General features: G+C 42.9%; 1 protein-coding gene across 4 annotated transcripts in view; it reads right to left on the reverse strand.

Annotated features, from left to right (window-relative positions):
- The window catches only part of SLC6A2 (solute carrier family 6 member 2), a 105,602-nt gene extending 84,449 nt beyond the window's left edge, over positions 1-21,153 (reverse strand). For 2 of the 4 annotated variants that reach the window (XM_048816513.2, XM_048816514.2), the window contains exon 1: positions 20,481-20,871. In XM_048816513.2, the coding sequence (XP_048672470.1) occupies positions 20,481-20,787 (307 nt within the window). In that variant the 5' untranslated portion in view covers positions 20,788-20,871. Of the gene's footprint in view, positions 1-20,480 lie in introns of all 4 variants that reach the window. The other 2 variants (XM_048816517.2, XM_075118348.1) reach the window with 2 other exon arrangements.
- Between the last annotated feature and the right edge of the window lie 531 nt (positions 21,154-21,684).

Here is a 21,684-nt window from a genome sequence, read left to right on the forward strand (position 1 = left end):
GATTGGGAATATTGCTAGAGCAAAGGCAGCATTTGATGTGTGGAGCAAGTGGAGCTATATCGTGAAGGTGCTTGTGCCTGGAAAAGGGAGTGCTCCAATCTGGCTAGTCCTTGAGAGGGAGGTGGGTCTCAGCCCCACCTGTAACAGCCAGCTCTCCAGGTGCAGAAAATGAAGAGTCATGTGACCTCAGCAGGTGTCTGGAATAGATAAGGGAGAGGCCTGGATAGATAGTGTGGGGAAATTTCTGTAAAGAGTTAGAAAGGGCCCTACAGGAGCTTATGAGATACTAGGGAAGAAAGAGGTACAAGGATTTATTGGCCTTTCTAGGAGCCTGTGAGATAATTGGGGAGAGAAAACTGTAGTAAGTTAGTAGGCCCTGGGCGCAGATCCTGAGGCACCAGGGGGAGTAAATATTGTACCTACATAGGCCTGGGAGTGACCTGCTAAGCCAAAGAAGGCTCCAGTCAGGAAGGCCTGGGAGTGTCTTAAGGAAGAGTGGGGAAGGATGATATGTAAGCCTTAAAGAACATGAACTTCTGATTTGTACCCTCAGGACCTGATTTTGGAACTGTTTGATAGTAAGCCAGAGCAAGTAAGGGTGTTATTGGCTATGAGAAAGCCTTTGTGACGTCAATGAGGAGCCCTGTAGAGAGGAAGACTGAGGCAGGGGTGTTGCAAGGACACCCCATGCCCTGAAGGGGTGTTCTGGAGGTAGTGACCCTATTACAGGGAGACAAATATAAAGAGGAGGAGGCTTAATCTAAGTCACAAGCCAAGAAGATGCTTTAACAGATTTTTGAATGGTGGTGATGATGTGAAGCACAGATAAAGTAGGTTACAGTACTGAAGACTAACACTGTATTGTAAATAGTTTGTCCACATCTAACAAAAAATCAGTGTTATACCTTGCAAATTTCAGCAACTCCTTTGTAATATTTCATACCATAACACCTTCCAAGAACGCTAGTAGGTTTTTCTTAGAAGCTTATTCTTTTACTCTACGAAGAATGAAATTATATGGTAATGAGGAATGTATAGCATCTCTTACGAAGCCCTCTTACTACAACCCCCTCTAATCCTACTTGATTTTATCAGTGAGTCAATTTATGCCCTCATTTTCAGTTTTGGGTCAACACTTCTGATATCATTGGGCTCCTTTCACCCAAATGAAAGGGGGGGAATAAACAGGCTGAAGTGTTTTAGTGCAATTCACTGGCTGACCTCCTTCAAAGTCTAAATACACTGTTGCTAATCTTCCACTGCCATGTTACTTATTGCTGTGTATTTTTAAACACTGATCACTGCGTAGTAACAGAAAGGGTTACCACATCTCCGCCAGACAAACTCAGTTATCTCCTCTGCTTTCTGTTGTAAGAGTAATGAGCTAAAGAGACCCATTAGAAGCTATTTTGAACATATTAAAGAGAGTTAAATATATCCAGCCACTCAGAGCAGCATGATTCATTCATAAGTAATAGCTAAGTCATTGAGTAAGGTCCTATTTACATAAATTAATGAAAAGATCACCTTTTACAATGGTGTATAATTTAAAGATAATCACAGGAACAGCCAAAAGGGCAGCAAAGGCCCATTTGGTTCAGCAAGAATTTTAAAGAGCAATCAAAGCAGAAAGCATGAGTTTGAGAAAACATAGGCATTCCAGGAAGAGGATCAAGAGCCAGTGGAGATGACAGTGTGGTAATGGGAGCAGTGCTGGTAGCTGAAGCTTTAGAGGGATCTTCAAGTATAACTGCATGTATGTTATACACCAGTGATCTCAGTTGGGGAAGGAGGGGCGTCATAAAAGCACAAATAACATCAGTGTCAGAAGGCAGGCAGCAATATCTTGGTTACCTCCTCTGTCTTTCCATTGGAGGAAAATGGAGAGCTGTCCAGAAATGGGAAATTCTCTCAGGTAGAGGAGGGCTCAATGTAGTAATTAGATCACCATGGAGATGGTTTGTGGAAAGATGGAAGAGCCTTAAAATGAGGAACTAGCTCCAGATAAAATATATAGATGAGTCTAGGAGGGAAAGAGGGGAGAGGCTTCACTGGTATCTAACTTATATTTATGGAAGATCTTGGAGGACAGCTTAGACTTCATAATGCTAGGAAGTGAAAGTAACTCATAAAACTATTCTCTTTAAATGACTGAGCATAGTTGTTGACTAACAGCATTGTACAAATTCTGTTTTCCATAGCATGCCAACATGAAAAATAGTGCCTGGTACAGCCACCTTCCTCACAACGTACAGCAATTCCCATACTTGAACAGACCAATTGTCTAGCTTGTCTGGTATTCTATTCTGTGCAGATTCTTATACTATACTCATTACCATATAGTATATTAGCACCTTCCAGTAGTGCATTGTGTCATACGATGACACATCTGTCACATCCTGCTAGTGCCCTACCCACCTTCCTCTTGAACATCAGGTGTAGGCCACTACCAGCTCCATGGCACTTGCCCCAATGGAGCATTGCTCTGTTTCAGTATGGTGATTTCTCTAATTTGTAAGGCACACACTAGAAGAAAACCTCAGTTGCAGCACTTCTGTATAGAAAGAGTCCTGTTCGACTCTCTGCCCCTGCTACTTGTTTAGGGGCATGGCCAGGTGTTTAAGGCCTTTCCCCTCCTCAGATCTATACTTGATTGTACAAGGCCAAAATATTGTTTGTCAGGGCTGCAGAGATCATATTATACCAGCTCATAGCTGCATCACTGTCACAATAACATAACCCCCTTAGTTATAGTCACCTAGATTGTGGGTTGATGTCAATTCTAACAATTACATTCAAGAATGAAATTAGCCCATAGTCTTTATTGACTTGAAAGTCGAGCTGCCACCATTTGTGCCCACATTTTTCCATTGGCACTGTGACTCTTTGCAAGTGACCTGGCCAGTTTAGCCAGGTCACAAATACCAAAAAGGTCAAGTGTAGCAAAGGCTGCCTGCGGAACATTTAGCTCTATCCCTTAGGGAAATCTCTCTTCCATCACTCATGTTCAATTAGCACTCGAGGTGGGGAGGCTGAAGGAAGTTCACAGCACTAAAAACTCAGCTCAGAGTGTGACTGCTAGGCTTCTGAAAACATCTAGTTACCAATGAACATGCTTAAGAGAGTTATTAGTACAGTTTTCCCCATTCTATCACCTTACTGCATTAGCATAGGTGCCCCTATAAAGGGAACATGATGCGTATCCTTGCAATCACCTGAGGTACAGCAAAGTATCTAAGAGAGAAGTTCATCTGTAAATGAATGAAGCCAATGAAGCCCCAGACACAAGCTGCAGGATCATCTTGGAAAGTCAGCAGGCAAACACTTGTCAACCTGTACATTAGGAAATCCGCGTCAAGGACAACAAATTCAAGGCTTCCCCCTGCCCCGAGTGGATAAGAAACATTTGTGGGTGATTAGAACAGAAAAGAGCTGTTTTTTCAGTCCATGGACCCATGTAACTGGGTGTAAAAATTAGAAATCAAAATCTTATATATTAGCATACTAGGTTTCCGTTGAAAGATGATGGACTGAGCAGTCATTTTCTGTGGTGTTCCGTAGGAAGCTATGTACATGACAGGAGATGCAGAGGAGTCCCTGCTTGCTGCAAGGGGGAGCTAAGGAAACTTCCATTTTGTTTCCATTCATATGCAGAATATTAGTCACAGTTCTCTCATTTGCTCTCAGAGGGACTGTATTTGTTCGTCTCAATCCAGAGTAATCAAGACAATGTTTTCACCATTCAGATTCATAGGCTCGAAGGGACCATTAGATCATGTAGTATATATATTCCTATATATCATAGACCATAGAATTTCACCCAGTTACACATGTACTGAGGCCAATAACTTGTGTTTGGCTAAAGAATATCTTACAGAAAGGCATCTAGAAGACATCAAGCAATGGCAAATCCACAAAGTCCCTTGATAGTTTGTTCCAATGGTTACTCACCCTCACTGTCAGAAGTGTGTGCCTTATTTCTATTTTGAATTTGTCTGGCTATAACTTCCAGCATTTGGTTCTTGTTTTTCTGCCTTTTTCTGCTAAATGTAAGAGCCTTTTAGTACCTGCTATTCTCTCCTTATGAATGTACTTTTACACTAATCTAGTCACCTCTCAATATTCTTTTTCATAAGCTATAGAAGATTGAGCAAACTAAGCTAGTGTACTATAGACTGTCAGCTTTCCTCTTCTCTACTGAAATGCTCTATTTACTCAGTGGGCTTTGTGTACTAATTTCAGAGGGCATAATGAGGAAGGATGTGGCTGTGACTCGTGGGCCATTTTAAGAGCTGCACAGTTGCCATGGGGAAGACTCTGCAAGCATCTGAAAATTTGGTAGGAGGTGCCCGAAGTGCAGTAGTCAATGCTGCTTGACTGCCCTAAGTAGTGTTTTAGCTTTTTAAGAAGTGTGACTTTTGGTCAGAATATTACACAAATATTTCCGGAAAACCGAAGCATCATGCTATACACACACCAGAGAGAGCACGATGGTTTTAGTGTTTAGAACAATGTTGTACAGAGAATACATTTGCCATTAGGTCAAGGATGAGCGTTTTTGAAAAAACTATCTGCTCTTGTTGAGGTAGCTAGGAGGTTAACCCTTGACGTCAATGGGAGTCAAGTTAGACCAGCATTGGATACTTTTGAAAATCTTTTGGTTCCCTATGAAAAATCAACGTGACAGGTAAATTACAAGTAGTACAAATGGAATGAGCTTCTGCCCTCTATTGCCTCTCTCTTGTGGGGAAAGATTAAACTGATGCTTCAAATGTCACTTGTTTGGCCAGAATGGAGTGTCAACGTTGCATTTCTGGGATGGCTTCTGCTGGAACATGCAAACTTAAACATGGTTCCTGGATGCATAGGGCAAGATACTGCAAACCCGAGGGTGCTGTGAGAGTGGGGAAGAGCCACAATGCAGCTGGATGCCTGCGGGGTGAATTCTGCCAGAGTTAGTGAGAGCTGGTGTTGAGGGGGCTCCTGTGTAGTTCAGCTTGCATCTAGCCAGCTCTGGGAGCTGCTTTGGGGGTTTCCACCCCTGCTCAGCCCTTTAGAACACGGTTAGCATCCATGAGGGCACTAGGATGGAGCAGGGATTGACAGCCTATGTACCACAGACCATTAAATTTCAGTTACCTCTGTATTGAGCCCCCTTAACTTGTGTTTGGCTAAAACTTCCCATTCAGTAAGGCATCCAGTCTTGATTTGAAGACATCAAGAGATGGAGAATCTGCTTCTTCCCTTGATAGTTTATTCCATGGTTAATCACCCTTGCTGTTAAAAACGTGTCTTATTTCTAATTTGAATTTGTCTGGCTTCAGCTTCCAGCCACTGGTTCTTATGCCTTTCTCTGCAAGATCAAGAGCCCTTCAGTACCTGGTATTTTCTCCCCATGATACACTGTAATCAAGTCACCTCTGCCTCCTTTTGATAAGCTAAACAAATTGAGCTATTTAAGTCTGTCACTAGAAGACTTTTCCCTTTTTTTTTAAGCCCATAAATCATTTTTGTGGTTATTTTGCTGCACACTCTTCAGTTTTAAAACATCCTTTAAAAAATGTGATCAGAACTGAACACAAAACTGTACACAGAGGAAAAATCACCTCCCTGCTTCTTCTCACTACTCCTCTGTTTATACAACAAAGGATATTAGCCCTTTTTGCCACAGCATCACACTGGGAGCGCATGTTGTTGCTTGTCCACTACAATCCCTAAATCTTTTTCAGAGTCACTGTGTTCCAAATGGTCTGCATTCCTTGTTCCTAGGTGTGAAACTCTGGATTTCAAAAGGCATTTTGTTGGAATGGGCCTAGCTTCCCAAGTGATCCAGATTGCTCTGTACTCCTGCTCTCTCTGAATCATTATTTACTTCTCCGCCAATCGGTGTGTCAGCCGCAAAATATATCAGCAGTGAGTTTTGATATATTTCCACATGATTGATAAAAATCTTGGGCCCTGTTTGCACATGAGCTTGATGCTCCTGTGCCAGGTACTCAGATTCTGTCTGTATTCTGAGAGACTGTATTTTTAATACTGTGCCATTCTGCAAGCTTAAAGGAGTAATGTAGTTTCTTTTTCTCAGGGCAACTTCACATGGAGGCAGCCACATTTAAAGACTACTTCTCCCCCCCGCCAGGTTTTCTTTAGTTATTTGACAAAACAAAAAACTACCCCAAATGCAAGCACTCTCTGGGGAGCATGCAGTACCCATTTTTAGGCAGCATGAGATTCATAACTGTACCAAAGTGAAGCAAAGTGCTCAACACATCTTAAATCAGCTCTAGACAAGTGTCAGGCAGCTTTCAAGATGATTAATGTACAAACCAATGGGAGGTAAATGATTCTTCTCTAGCAGAGTTTTAGAGCAAGTATAAACATCATGAGGTACACTTAAAACTTGTCCTACTGTTCAGTGATTAATCCTATCTTAAGTTCAATTTTTGGACTGAATGACCAAACCAAAACACCCCCTGTCCTTCCAGGTTTTACTTGAGGTCTATTTGTAATATCTTAGTACAGAAAATATTATCTTGCACTCCTTGCACTGCAGAATCCTGCAAATTTCTGCTATCAGCCAATATATAACAGAATATATTCTGTCTCAGTAGTGAATGATAGTTATAATTTCCTACCTGTAAGAATCCCAGTAAATCAAAGTGCTGTTTTGCTCTGTCATTTTAAGTAGAGTCTTCAGTACCAACGGTTTTGCGGATGCCAGTATGGGCAACTGATGAAACACACTCTTGAACAAATATTGTGCATATTTTTTTGCCATTAAAAACATCTGCCGTTTAATTATAATTTTTTGTTATAGAACTAAGAACCCATAAAAGGTACAGTTATGTACCTCGTACAACTGGATTTAAGTAAAAAGTATGCTCGCTAACTGTAATCAATACCTTACTAAAGTGAGGCTAACTAGGACAGGGTACAATATTTTAATTAATTTGTTTGTAAACTCTCTCTGGCTGCAGTGATTTAAATAAGGGATTATTCTGGCACCCAATTTCCCACTGCAGTAACAGCTGCTGTTGCCCAAACTGCCTTGGAAAATACAAAAATGTTCTCTCATTTATTTTAAAAGATTTCAGGCACTATCAGCTCAGATCACTATATGATTTTAAAATTACTGAATCAGAGTAGCTTCCAGCTGTGGATTCTTTATCCGACTACCCTTCAAGTAGAGCTGTTTGGGAAACTAGAAAATTCCACAAGAATATTGCTAATTTTTATTGAAAGCACTCACAATTGGAAAGCTTCAAGGAGCCTCATTTATTATGTATGATAGGGTAGCACTGGCAACATGCTAGATGCCAAGCATGTATAAAATGATGCCCCTGCCTTGAAGAGCTATCCCAAAGATTCTTAAATTACACCTTATGGCAAGGTTCTCAGCAAAAAGTCTTGTGTAAATCGTACCACCCCAATAGTTGCCACAGGAAGACTAGATCACTGAAACCCTATTGCCCAGTTCTCTTGCCACTGTCCCATCCCCACATCCAAAGGGATTAATGGTAGTAATTTGGTTCTGGCCTAAACCACAGCAAGCTACAATAATCCCTGCATTGGCTGAACCATTCTGGCTGTTGCAATAGAATAGCTAGGTACTAAACTTCATCTTTTCTCTGCCCACTTGTTTTCTGAGGGGAGAAAGCAGGCACACCGGCTTTTATCTAGGCTCGAAGCAAAGGTAATTTTTTTTTCAGTTTTATTTAATAGATTTTCTTTTTAGTCCATGAGCAACAAACAAAGAAGCCTAGTTCCCCCTCCGTCCAAATTTGCCAGTGCTCACTCTGTCATTGCCACTGTGTCCACAGCCTCTTAGCTAGAAATTCCATCTAAGAATGTGAAAATGACCTCAGGGTCCATAATAACTCACTGCTAAGATGAAATGAAGATCCAATAACATTTGAAAGCAAGGTATTTCCAAACTAAGGTTTTGCATAGAAAACAGAAGGCAAGTTTTATGCTATGACTGCACAGTACTCTACAGTAAATCCATGTTGCCTGGGTAGTTTTTGGACTGTGTTGTGCAGCAGAAAAAGGAAACCTCTCATTGATCGTTATTACTGCTAGTCTCTTTATACCTCATTATTGTAGGGCAAAACACACACACACACACACAAAACCGAACACATTTAAGTGAACTCTAAGATGTCCAGATCTGTTAATTTAGGGTTAGAGATTCTTTGTCACCAGCCCTTTTGTAAGGGGCAATGCATAATTGTGACTCCACGACTAAATCAGGAGGGACCAAATTGCAAATCAGAGAGTCTGATCCTGGACTTCCCCTACTTGCTTCAGGGGAGAAGTAATCTGCACCAGCCACATACCCAGTGTTACCAACATTCAAAAAGGTATGAATCGGGTCCTGGAAAAATCAAGAGTTTTGCTTAACACCGCAAGATTTTTTTTTTAAAAAATTGGGTTATTTTTATTTGACTTCTGAGCCTTTCAGGTGCACTTGGTTCACATTTTCAGACTTTCCTCTACAATCATGAGTTTGTAGTTTGGAATGAAAGCTGAGAGTCTCCCCCAGTCACTTGTCTCGGTGAGCTGGGACTCTAGGTAAAATCCCTAATGCAACATAATTCTCATGATGAAATGGTGGTCATTTAAAGCCCTGAATACTTTGCACAAGTTACTTCACCCTGCACTGGCTCCGCTGTGCTGGCTGGCATGTGGAGACCAGGGGGAGAGTCAAAACTCCATCCACTCCCCACCCATCTGCCTGGGTCGGTGAATAGTAGCCCCATGGAGGCTGCTCTCCCTGGGGTGCTGTGATCTGTAATAAGGAAGCCCTGTGCAGTGCAGGAAAGGAGTGCCTTATGCTCCTGCAGGGGTGCATAGACCATAATATGACCTTTATGGAGTCCGTTTAAATCTAGTTCCTTTAACGAGAACCACAATTTATACAAATCTAACATTATTTACAGGGCGTAGTATTGAGTGAAGACTTGCTCTTACAAGTGAAAATCTTCTACATCAGCTTAGTACTGAGACTTTTTTCTATTGTCTTCCTCAGTTTCTCCTCTGGAAGTCTGCCTACTCAAAAGTCCTTCAGATATCCAAGTCAGCTACCTGGGGTGAAATCCTGGCCCTGATGAAAAGCTTGCAGTGAATTCCTTGGGGATAAGGTTTCTCCTTTGTGTTTTACAAATAAGAACAAGAACATGGATCTATGGATTTTAAACTAATAATATGAAGCTATGTATGTACAAGTAATAAATTACAGAGAAGCTACAAACTATCAAATTATTCCCAAAAATAAAATCCTGAAGGGCCGCGTTCTCCTCAACAACCTCCCTAGTGATCTCATGTACTGGACCCTTTCACTTCTCTTTAGATAAGAGACAAATGCATCCCTTAGCACATGAAATTCCTTGATTTTGTCATTAATCTTAAAATAAAATATGCCTATGAAGCAATTTCATCCATGGTATCATTACTAATCTCTTAACAGCAAGGCACAAAAGCTTTTCAGCCTCCTAAGGGATCAATCTCTTTGAACATCCATGGAGAGTTGCAGTCCCGTGTTCTGATGAAAGTCAGGTAACAAATGTAGTTCTGATTCAGCTAGTGACTCATGATCCTTGTGTTTCTATAACACTTGTGTGAAAATTTCTAATATTGTAATTACTCCAACTTATTTAACGGTTCTCTCTCATCAAAGCAAACATTTAACTTGTATCCCCAGCTGTTTGAAAGATTGTCATGCACAAGTAGGATCAGACTTTGAGACCTGGTGAGAGGGGGATGCAAGTTTTAATGTTGTAAAAAATACAGGCTATGGTTCTGTGTTCTAGGATTGCAGTAGTGAATGTAATATGGAAATGTGGATTATTCACTGTCCATATTTAAAACAGTTCTGTAAGTTTGCACAGGTAGGCCCTCGAAGATTTAAACCCTTCTGAGAAATAATCCCTGCCCTTTTCCTTCCTTGCAATAAAGGGACATGCCTCCACTTTTATGTTAGCCTTGTTTCAAATGGACCAATGGCAGGTTAATTTGAGCGACACACTGTTCATTTTTGCAAAGTGTTCCCATCACCATTACTGCAAAAGCCAGCTCATTGGTGCAATTAGGCAGCATTGAAAGGTGCCATTCCTAGAATATCCTAATATATTAAGTGAGTCAGAAGATCCAAGAAAAAGAGCCAGTTGTGAAAGATCATTTTCATTATTATACAGTTGTCTGAGCTCCTAATCATCTGGCTATTTAAATACAGTACATTGACTTTACATTAATTATCCGTTTGTAAGGTTTTATTGCTCCACCTTGTGGTCTGAAAAAAGTTTTGGCCTGTTACACTGCTCTATAGAATACGAGACTATCAGAGAAAAATGCCAGTCCTTCCTTTTCCCCTGCATTTAAAATGACATTTTCCCCTTCAGTAGTACACTGGACCCATTCTAAAAAATGTCCTAAGCAAACCTCTGATTATTGTTTTCTTTAGGTGTGATCAACTCAGGATAAAAGCTTATTACATTGGTTCATTGACAACTTAAATAGCATACATTTTTCCATGCCCTTGATGGGCCAGAAGGCCAGCTGTTGGGTTCAAACAATTCTGCAGGCTCACATGAAGAAGAATCCTATGCAGTTTTCTACCAGCTGTACTCCCAGCACATCAATGACACACAAAACTGTTAGTCAACCTAAGGATGCTGTAGTAAGATGTGGTTCTTTAATCACTCTGCTCCTAATTTCAATGTGTGGAAATCCAGGGCTATTCCTGCCACCTCCCCCCACCACCCCAAAAGTGCTGATAAAAAAAATTATAAGGGAGTGAGACCTCGATCCTTCTAGCACTGAAATCTATATTCCCATTGACTTCAGTGGGGCAGAATCAAACCGATAGGCAGCTTTTGTGCTCCAAGGTTTCTTTGTTATGCTGATGTGACAAGCTTGTTCTAAGGAAAGACTTTATAACAGAGTGGGCTGCAAGTCTTATATACATATATAATTCTAATAATAGTCTGATAGTGATGGATTCCTATTTTACACATGCTTAAAGGGTAGAATATGAACTCAAACAGTAGTAATAACTAAACAATAACAAACCAGTTAATACATGTCAAGAGAACAGCATCAGCAATTGTCCACATTTTTGCAAGCAAATGATTGTGTTCATGACTATTTAGACAAAGATTGGGAGCACTGGAAATTAGCATCCTCTTGCGAAAGGCATGTCGACAATGGAGGCAGCTTTCTGCACCGCTTCCCCAACTATCAGAGAGCTTTGATCATAAAGAACTGCTTAAGGAGTGGCAAAAGATAATTAACTGTCCATTTCTACCTGACTTCTGAATTTTATGTCACTTTGTTTCATGGAATTTCATCCACTTGAAACTTTGAAATGTCTTTTTGGATGAAAATAAGTAAGACAGAAGTATTTAATCAGTCCTCTGGCAGACAGGTTCAGCCTTAGAACTGTAGTCCCTAAATCTCAGAGTAATGTGCTGTCCCCTCTGTCATACTTCAGGAGAGACACTGCAAGGCATATTTAATTACAAAATAGGGGGGGAAAGATAAGTACAAAATCAAATAGTGAATAGTGCTGATAAGGTACAATAGTTGAGAAGTTCTCATCTATGACCTTCCCAACGTAAGATATAAATAAATAACAAAAGAACAACATATCCAAATGCAGGCAATGCTCCCTTCTGTGGTTCTGGTCCTAGTGCTTAAGGAATAAGGCTAAAGCTAGGCAGACAGATCCTATATCCAGGCACATAAGTGGCCTGAAGGTGCTGAGCAATTGAAGCTCAGTCATCATAGTCTCTCCAATGATTTCAGTGGGAGCAGTGAATGTTCAACACCTCTACTAGGGTGACTAGACAGCAAGTGTGAAACATTGAGACTGGAGGGTGGGTGGGGGGGCTGATAGGAGTCTATATAAGAAAAAGGCCCCAAAATCGGGACTGTCCCTATAAAATTGGGACATCTGGTCACCCTAACCTCTACAAATAAGATTTTGTGCCTAAAATAAGGATTCAGGTGCCTGATTATTTTAAGCAGCCAAGATTGGGAAATGTTGGCCTGATGCCTTTAATATGGAACATCTATTCTAACTTAGGGAACAGTGCAGAAGCACTAGGCAGTGGAAGGATGAAGACATGCTTCTTAAAACTATTTGCAATGCTCTGAAACATTTGCCTGCATTAAAATTTGCAGCAAGTGGACCAGTGTATGACAGACTGATTCTAATCATAGTTTCTATCAGGGTTTATCTAAACACAAGTTAAAATAGTACAACCCTCTCAAGCCTCACTCCCCCACCCCTTCGTGTGTAAACAATTTATTAGAGCCCTGCAGATCCAGATATTCACTTTATATCCGCAGATATCCGCATCCGTGGACCATTTTTTGCAGATCGCAGATGGATGCGGATCCAAATTTTATACCTAAAACCCTGCAAATCTGTGGATATCCATGGATCATTTTTGCAGATCAGATGAGGACACACATTTTGTATTCGTGCAGAGTTCCAACAATTATATAAGTACAACAGTGCTTTATATGGATATACTGTATGGAGAGCAGAATAGTCTATAATGCTATAACCATCTTTATATGGATATAGTTTCATCCACACTACACATTATATTGATATAACTATTTCTCTTAGGGGTGTGACTTATTTTTTACTGAAATAATTAAACTGGTCAAAAACTGTGTGTAGACCAGCATGAATTCCCTCCCTCAGCTGTCTCTTACAAATGTTTCAGCAGGTGCAGTGAAAAGGGTTTGTTGATTATTCTCTTTAAGGGTCTTTTCTGCTTTCCATTGCCTCTATAGTTCCCACTGAATTCAATAAGAGTTTAAACAGAGATCAGTGAGAGAATGGGTCTGGCATTTCAGCTTGGATAAGTATCCAAAAATTAGGATTCTTAACCAAACTACACTGAACTCCTGGGTCTGCTTCATTAGGCTGCTATACTTACAAGAGAAGGCTTTCTAATGTCACTTTTAGAACTTCCCTCTTCAGATAAACTAGAAATATGGTGAGAACAGGCTTTCTGGTGATACTTCAGCACTTCCGTTTCCACATAGAACAAGCAGAAGCACAAGAGGATGAAAATAAAAACATGAATCAAACCTTTCAAAAGGACACCCACCTTTAATTGTGATGTGGTACTGTTTTGCCCATCTTTACCGTAGATGCTACTGAAATTGTATCAATGGATTTCTAATCCTTAATTGTGCACTATCTGTTCCTTCAGTCCCATTCAGCACTGTTAAAAAGGGACATCTGCATTCTGTCAGCACAACTGATTAATCTGCCAACAGTAACACTAACCTTGTTTATTATATGGCAAGCACTGCATTAAGGAATGGTGTTAAGCACCTTCTGTAGTTCCTAGAAAACCATTTTCTTTTTCTGTGGGAGTGTGGATTGGGGCTTCTATCCAAACAGATCACAAAAAAGGATTTATTAGTGGCAAATCTGGTCTGCCTTACTCACTCTCACTGACCTCAGGATAATCCTGAATAGGATATATATAGCCCTAAGACATTTCACTACCATTAACCTGCTGTTGAACATCAAACTGCAGCCTGCTGGAAGCTGTTCAGAAAGATGCACGTTTTCAATTCAGAGGCGATTTAGCTGGAAGTTCGTATTACCAGTGTTGCTAACTCTCATGAATTTGTCATGAGTCTCATGATTGTTTTTCCTTAAGGCCCCAGCTCCTGGAGTCAAGTGGATATGTGATAATTTCATTCTTAAAGGAAAAGTAAACTTCTAGCCTTTGTGACTGTGGAGAAAGCTTCAAAATGTGACACCACCACCCCCCCGTTCACCCTAAAGACTCAAAAAAGCAGAAGGCAAATCTATTACTTTTACATAATCTCATGATTTTAAAGCCAATCTCATGATTTTTTTGTGAGCCTGACTCAAGATTTTTGAACATTTGGGGTCAGTAAGACTGTATTACTAGTATCTTGTCATTTATGAGATTTCATAGTACCCTGAACTCAAAAGTCAGAAACTCAATTTAGAATAGGTAGGGATTTGATCTCTTGAGACAGGAAGAATTAGTTATTCCTTCTCATATATTGGTAACATTTATTAATTATCTGATGTAAATCAAGTAAGCAGGGCCACACGGACCTGTAACCCCACGAGACCTGGGCCTGGGCCACAGCAATTCTGGGGCACCATTCTGGTGAGGTAGCAATACTGATGGTCAAGTGGAGGAGAAGCAGCAGGGAGTTTGTGAGAAGCATGTGACCAGTATTCTATTAGGTGCACAGCTGGTTAGCTCGGCGGCTGAGGAATGAAGAAGTGGTCCTGAAAAGAAGGGGATGTTGTCATGTGCTGGGGACACTGCAATCCCTTAATCTGATCTTTTTCCAATCTGCCATTTCCACGATACATTGGGACCAAAGGCTTTTGCTTATGAACACATTGCAGAGAGGGCCAGGCATAACGTTTTGAAGGATCCATGGGAGTTCACTGGCTTGACACAGCTTTGCTAATAAAACTTGGATACTCTGTATTAGGAAACCAAACTTAACCACTACATTTGAATCCAAACTTTTTATTGCTCAATGAGGCCCACTCCAGGGTAGAGCTTTCAGTGAAATTGACTGAAATTACTTGAGATGTTGATTATATAATTTCAAGGGAACACAAAAAGACAATACTCCATAGGTTACTGTCATGTGACACAGAAAGTAGGATAATCAGGTTTTTTATGGTATGCTGCATTTCTCTGCTAAAATGTATTGATTGTTGGTGAATTGTGCTTTGAACCAAACATAGACAGGTACAGTCCTGGAAATCTGTTAGTCTAAAACACTGAGGAGGAAAAGTGTCTCTGAGGAGATTAAAATATATCTATTACGATACCCAAGGAACTGTTAAAATATGTTCCTGTGGCTTTTTTGTGAATGTATAAAAAGCTTAATTTGAGTCTTATGGTATAATAAGGATCTGGTGACTAATCTGACAATTACATGCTTCCTAATAAAAAGTTTGAACATGGTCAGTCTTACCAAGTAGTTCGGATCACAAAGAAAAGTGCATGATAGTGTAACAAGTCTTTTCTTTTATAAATCTGAATTCAAAATATTCTAGATGGTGGGTCACATTTCATTTTGTTTACAAACCGCAAGAAAACTTTAAAAATGAATGAATATTAAAATAATGTTATTGCTCTGTTAATTTAATGCAAAGTATCACCTTACACCCACAAGGAGTACACCAATTAATCATACCAGGCATTACTCAGCATGTAGTTGCTCAACTTCATTTGGCATCAGTGTGGGATATCAGATACATTCTAAACTACCAATATAAATCCTATTCCAAGTTTCTGAGAATCTAATTCTGAAGTTACTAGCTGTGCTGGAAAACTCTTCAGGGCTCTATTTGGCAATCCTCACTCAGGGAAAACCGCCCATTGAATGCAAGCTCACGAGAAATGTAGAAGAAGAGGTCAGGCATCAGACTTGATGTAAGTACGGTGATATGCCTGATCAAGGAAGGGGTGATCAGACCCATAGATACACAAATAAAGCCAGTAACTGCTTTAAAAAAAACCTCTTGCCAGAGGTTTATATGAGAAGTTAGTTCTAATAAGGCTTAAGAATTTATGAGAGTATGAAAAATCAGTGAAAACTGGCATACTTGATAGCAAGGCATTTCACAATTTACCTACTGGAAGCTGTAGTTTTCTTTTGTGTTGTGAAGACTACTGAAGTACAAATAATTCACAATAACAGCTGATAGCCCAAACTATTGTGGAAACATTCAAGGACCTCCCAGCTCTAGAGTATCATTTTGTCTGTCTGCCAGAAGCTGCAGTATCTGTATGTAGTTTTTGCTGTCACAGAGTAAATTAGTTTAGAAGATACAGTGGCCTTATTGATTTCACTGAGTGCAGGACTGAGAACTGGATCAGGACCAGTGTATTTGAACTAAAAGTTTCCTCTTAAATAAATCTTTGACCTGTTTCAAACTGTAACTTTGGCAGACATTGAATGCTGTCTTTACCTGCAAGATAAGCAAAATAAAAATGAACACTCAAACTTTTTAAATCTCGCTAAAGTTTTTTTTTTGTTTTGTTTTGCTTTGCTTTTTAATGAGTTGTTGAAGGATATTTTTAAGAGCTACAGTTGCTCAGGCAGGGTTACATTCTATCCTCTATGTGCAGAACTCCCATTGGAGTAATTCCACAAGATATGCCAAAAACAGATATTTCTAGCTGTTTGTTTAACAGTATAATGCTACTGGGTCCTTCTTACTCTTTGTTGTTGTTATTTTATTGGGAGCTGGTAAAAACAAAGATTTTTTAATTTATTTTTAACAGCGGTGATGCAGTTTATGAACTTGCACATTGTGACAAACTAGTAACCAATGGTACGACCCCGCACTCCTTGCATGTGCGCTATTCCCATTCAAGCTAATGGAAATTGCCTTTGTGTGGAATTTTAGGTTCTATCCCCAAAGGGCCATATCTCCAGTTCTTACACAGGAAAGCCCCTGAAGTTTGCCTGACAAAGGAACTCAAGGATTTGACTAATAAGAGCTGGGTATGTATATACGTACACATCCTTGTTAACGTTCAGCTTTGAATGAGGTGAGTCCAGTGTGTATTCAGACTTCCCTCCTGTAAAAAGCAAGTTGCTTCCTACAAGTGCTCTCACTTTGACATCATGAACAACTTAATCTTTACAAGCTCTAGTGCGTTGTGTCTTCATTGACAATGTCTAACCTACTCAGGGTAACACAGGAACCCAGACAGCACTCACACAGCATCCCCCCTTCCTATTGTAATAGGGGGATTTTCTTCCACATAACGCTTTCAGGAAGGATCTTTCGTGCGCTTGGATGTTCCTGTTTGCAGTGAGCCCCTGATATTGCCTTATTGATTATAGATTTTGGAATGGGAATATAATTCTGTTCACCAATATATCACATGGTACTCTGAATTCAGAAATCACAGATAGCCGTAAGAAGGAAAACAGAGCGGTTAGTTCGGTCTTAGCATTTGAGAGAACTGGTTGCAGGCCACTCCCTCGCAGCAATCGACTATAGGAACATCAGCCTTAGTCACATTTGTCTACAAGCGCTAGAATGTCCTCTAACTCTTCGTTTGTATACTTCATAGATCTCAGCACGCTGTAGATTGAAAGTTTCCCTTTTTCTCTTGTGCAGTCAGATCCTTTAAGAAGACCCTTATAAACACCAAAAGGAGAACAGAAACCATTAATGGGGTTTTTTTTAATTCCTTTTTTAAGTTTCTGGACATTTATTCAATGGGTGTGTTCGCCAACACCAGGAATCCAAGTGGATACTGCACCTCTGGCTAACTGAGCAGCCAAACCAAAAGCTACTTTGATCGCTGTATCACTTCCTATTTTTGTTGCTTTTCAAATCACATTTTTTGTGTCTCTGCCTGTGACATCTCCTGAATGGATGTGTAAGCCAGCAGTTATATGCTCCTTGCTCAAACTCTTCACTAAATTTGAGTCAGCAAAACTCACTAAATGCTGGTGGCATTCTCCTCCGCAGCAGTGAGAGAAAAGCAGTGTTGCCATCGTTTTGCTCCTACAATAGCAACTTTCACAGGCGCTGCTGTATTTGCAAATCGAGCCTTTGAGAACACCTGTGGTTCTCTGGGATGGCGAGAAGGGAGTGAAACCCAGAAGGCATTCCTCTTCTCTGCATTGAGTTGCACCTCTGCTACTGCAGGGAAAACACCTGTAGAACAAGAACCCTTCTATGTCCAAATGTGTAGCCAAACTTCACCCCGGCGAAGTATTGAGCTGGCTTGAAACTACCTAAAGCAGGTTCACCCACCCTTAGTCTCCTCTGCCCAGCTCACTGAGGCAGAGACTTCTACTTCCTAACCAAGCAAGCCCAATGCCTATATCAAACATGGTGGTGGTGGATGGAAAAGCATTCAGATACCAGAAAGATAACTGTGGTTGAGTGAGACTTGATAGAAGGTAGTAGCCAAGACCACTCTGTTGTTCTGTTTCCCACTCCGCAGGCCTGAGCTGTACTAGGAAACGGTGCCATGTCTGAACACAATTAGGTGACACACTGCTGACCCTGGGCTAAGATCCGGACAAGCCACGTTCAATATCTAGTTGTGATTATGCCCTGCAGTTTAACCAAGGCTCTGAGGCAGCCCTTCCCTGGTTATCTTCCATGCTGAGAACAGCTCTTAAAAAAAAGCCCTGGCTAAGTGACTGCCCTCCTCTCAGAAGCTGACACTCCTGAGCATTAATGACAACCCATCCTTTCCTCCTCAACAAAAACAAACCTGCTCCAGGGCCAGAAGGAGCTGTCCTGCTTAGAATGTGTTAAGGGGAAAGGGAAGGCTGACTGTGAGGGAGGAAGGTGGAGGAGCAGAGACAGCAAAATAGTGTTTACAGTCTCCAGACCAATGAGCAGTGCTTCTCTGAGTTTCTGAAGAATCTGTTAGCACTGGGGGGCCTCTCAGCAATAACCCTAATTTCACTTTCCTGCTGGTGGGAAGAGTGAAAGCTTCCGAGTGGCTGATCGCAGGGTGCTCTTACGTTAGCTCTATCTGTCATCCATGCATATTTCCAGAGAGTTCAACAGTGAGGTTGACTTCTTAACATTATATAACCCAAAGACTAAATCAGAGGGTCATGTGAGAGTTTTTGGTCCAAGAGACAGAATCCACTAAAAAGCTAGGCACATACCAGCTGCCATCTCCCACTTTTTTCCAGAAAATCGTGCTAGCGGTGTCTAAATTGCCCTGGCTGAAGTTAGAATGAACACACAGGAAGATGCAGAATCCTGCCCCCCCAACCCCACCCCGCCAAATGCCTGAACTAGTAGCAGGCTACTCAGGGAACGGGGAAGAATCTGAGTGGAAGTGACTCAGAATCATGGGGTAAATGCAGTGAGTTTGACCATTGTAGAATTTACTTCTTTCTGTTACTCTACAGCAAAATAGAGGGACTATGCCTCTCTCTCCCTGAAAATAAACTACAATCTGTTCACTGAATGTCAAGTAAACAAAAGCTCTCCGAATGGTGCATACAGGTAGAATGGCATGGATAGTGATGTTGATACACCTGCAATAGACCTCAAGGGTCACCTGCCTGTTTCCTTACAAAGGGGCAGTGCCTGGCACAACAGTATCGTGGAGTGTCTGAGCTGTCTTGGATTGAATCAAAGTATATTTGGGGGCTATTTTTTTCAGTTCCTGTACAGCTGGCACACATCTGTATGGGTAGCAGGAGTATGGTTTACCTGATCCCCCTCCAAATATTGGGTAGTATTAAAGCAGGCTAAGTTTTTAAGTACCAGCCTTTACTGGTATCAGCTTAAGTTTTAAGGAAGAGACAGTGAAGGTGCAATAACCCACCGTACAACTCAGTTTCAGCTATCTACACTGAGTGGGATTTTCCCGCACCATGTATTTTCTCATAGGAAAGAAAGACTTTTTATGCTACGAATGTGAAACCGTTAGTCTTTATCACCAAGCAACCACATCACCAAGACATAAATAGCTGTGTGTCACAGTACATGCTTTCCATCCAGCCATCCTTCTACCCAGAGCATTGAACATTCAGGCAAACAGTCTTCCATCTGGTAGATGGGGTCTGTTCTAGGTGTGATTTGTAGGCACCCACAGATAGTGTTACTCCATTGCATAGTGTGTGGGGGGAGGGGAAGCCGGGGCATCACCACTAGCAGCACCTTAAATTTCACAGGGATGAAAGAGGCCTCATTGTGTTTAAGGTCTTGCTGTAGATGTGCTAGACTGTTTGAATTGAATATAATTAAGGTGGGGTTTTTTGGTTTGTTTTTGCCAGTGATGTCAAAAAATAGAAAACCCCTTCTGCACAAGTCTTCTGCCCGCTGGAGACAAAACAAAAACCGGCTCAAACTGTATACTGGATCGTGGAAATCAAATCCAAAACAAAAGCGGTGTCTCCCTCAGAAACTTTCTCACTGGCCAAGCTACCACTTTTCCAGATGCTCTTTTACTGTTCGTAGGTATCCCCCCCCCCTCCCTTACACTCCACTCACATCTTTTGCAAAAACAAGCAGCCTGACGTAAAACCAGCTCTAAAAGACTAAAGTGGCAGCCGAAAGTAGTAGCATCAGTTCAAAACTTTTACTCTGCGGGAGGTGGGGGCTGTAATTCCGAACTGATCGATTTCAGCGGAATACACTGCAAGGGAGCGCTGAACCTTGTGGGCTGATGCTCTGCCGGCTACGAGGAAGGGAACAGACTTTCTAGGGGGATGAGGGTATGCTCCCTGCCCTCGTGCCCTGTCGCTATTAACCAGTGACAGTGACTGCAGATCATTAAGGAGAGGCTAGAGAACCACAGCGCAGCTATGATTTCAGTCAGTCTGCAGTACAAAAGAAAAAAAAAAGCAAAGCTTTGGAAACTCTGGGAAGTGAATACAGCACTGCGGTCTGCAAAAGCTCTAGCCCTGGGGATGGGAAAGACCCAGTAAAATTGTGCTCTTACCCCCTCCATTTTTGTAGCAGAGGTAGGGAAATCTCCAGACATTGGCCAGGTCCACAGCGAATCCAATGACCGAGAGAAGGAAATCGATCTTCTTGCCCCAGGTCTCCCGCTCCGGCTGCCCCTCGGCGCTGTACTGAAGGCTGGAGGCGGCCGGCAGGAGGCTGCTGCTGGTGTATTGCACCCCGTTCTGCTCCTTCACCAGCAGCAGCTCCACGTCCTTCTTGGGCGGCGGCGGCGGCTGGCCGGAGCCGTCCTGCACGGGGGCCACCGCCGACACTCTGCGCTCGGGCTGGAGCGGTTTGTTCATCCTCGCCTTGAGCACCCAGAAGGAGAGCTGGGCGGGGGGGAGAAGGGGAGAACGGAAGTGCCCTTTCCACGGGAGGCGACTCTGGGCGCACCCGCCCGGCGGTGCTGGGGGAGCCGTAATAAGGCAGGCACATGGGCCGGGAGAGGGGGGGATCCCGAGCGGCTGCACGGGACGGAGCCTCGGCTCCGGGGTGCTGGGGGGAGCCCAAGTCACAAACTCGGGGCCCAGGAGCGGCACCTGCGGCCAGGCTGGCGGCGAGCCCCTGGGTGAGGCGCGGGACCAGCGCCCAGGCCACCCACCTCCGCTGAGGGGTCCCTGGCGTGGGGCGCTGCCGGCTCCTTGCCCCGCTCCCCACGTCCCGCTGGCTAAATAGGGAACAGCCCCAGCCACTCCCCTTGCACCTGAAAATGTCAAACCTCCCTACGCCCGCGCCGCCCCGCGCCCGGTCCTACCGCCCGGGCAGAGCCCGGCCCCGCACCAGGGGCAGGCAGGCAGCGCCGCGTCTCCGCCTCCGCCTCCGCCGGCGCAGCCCCGGCCGCCCCCCACCGCCGCCTCGGGCCGCTGCCCGGCTGGAGCCCGCCAACTTTCGGCTGCCGGAGCCCGCCGCAGAGGCAGGTTCCGCTGCTCTGGCGGCGCGGGGTTGAGCAGGGCAATTGGGGGCCGCGGGGGGAGCCGGCGCTGGAGGGGGGCAGTAGCGCCAGGGTGCCTGGGCGGCCGGGTCCCCCGCCCCGGAGCAGGGGTCGGCAGACTTGGTCCCCGTTTCGCCAGCAGAATGTGCGGGCCCGGCACTGGCTGGGTCGGGTCGGGGCACAGGTGCTGGGGCCAGGGGTGCTGGCTTCAAGCGGTTCCCAGGGTACACCAGGGTTGCAGTTTGGTTCAGTGGCTCGCAGCACCCCC

The sequence above is a fragment of the Caretta caretta genome, chromosome 12 (assembly GCF_965140235.1).
Source record: "Caretta caretta isolate rCarCar2 chromosome 12, rCarCar1.hap1, whole genome shotgun sequence".
Taxonomy (NCBI): domain Eukaryota; kingdom Metazoa; phylum Chordata; order Testudines; family Cheloniidae; genus Caretta; species Caretta caretta.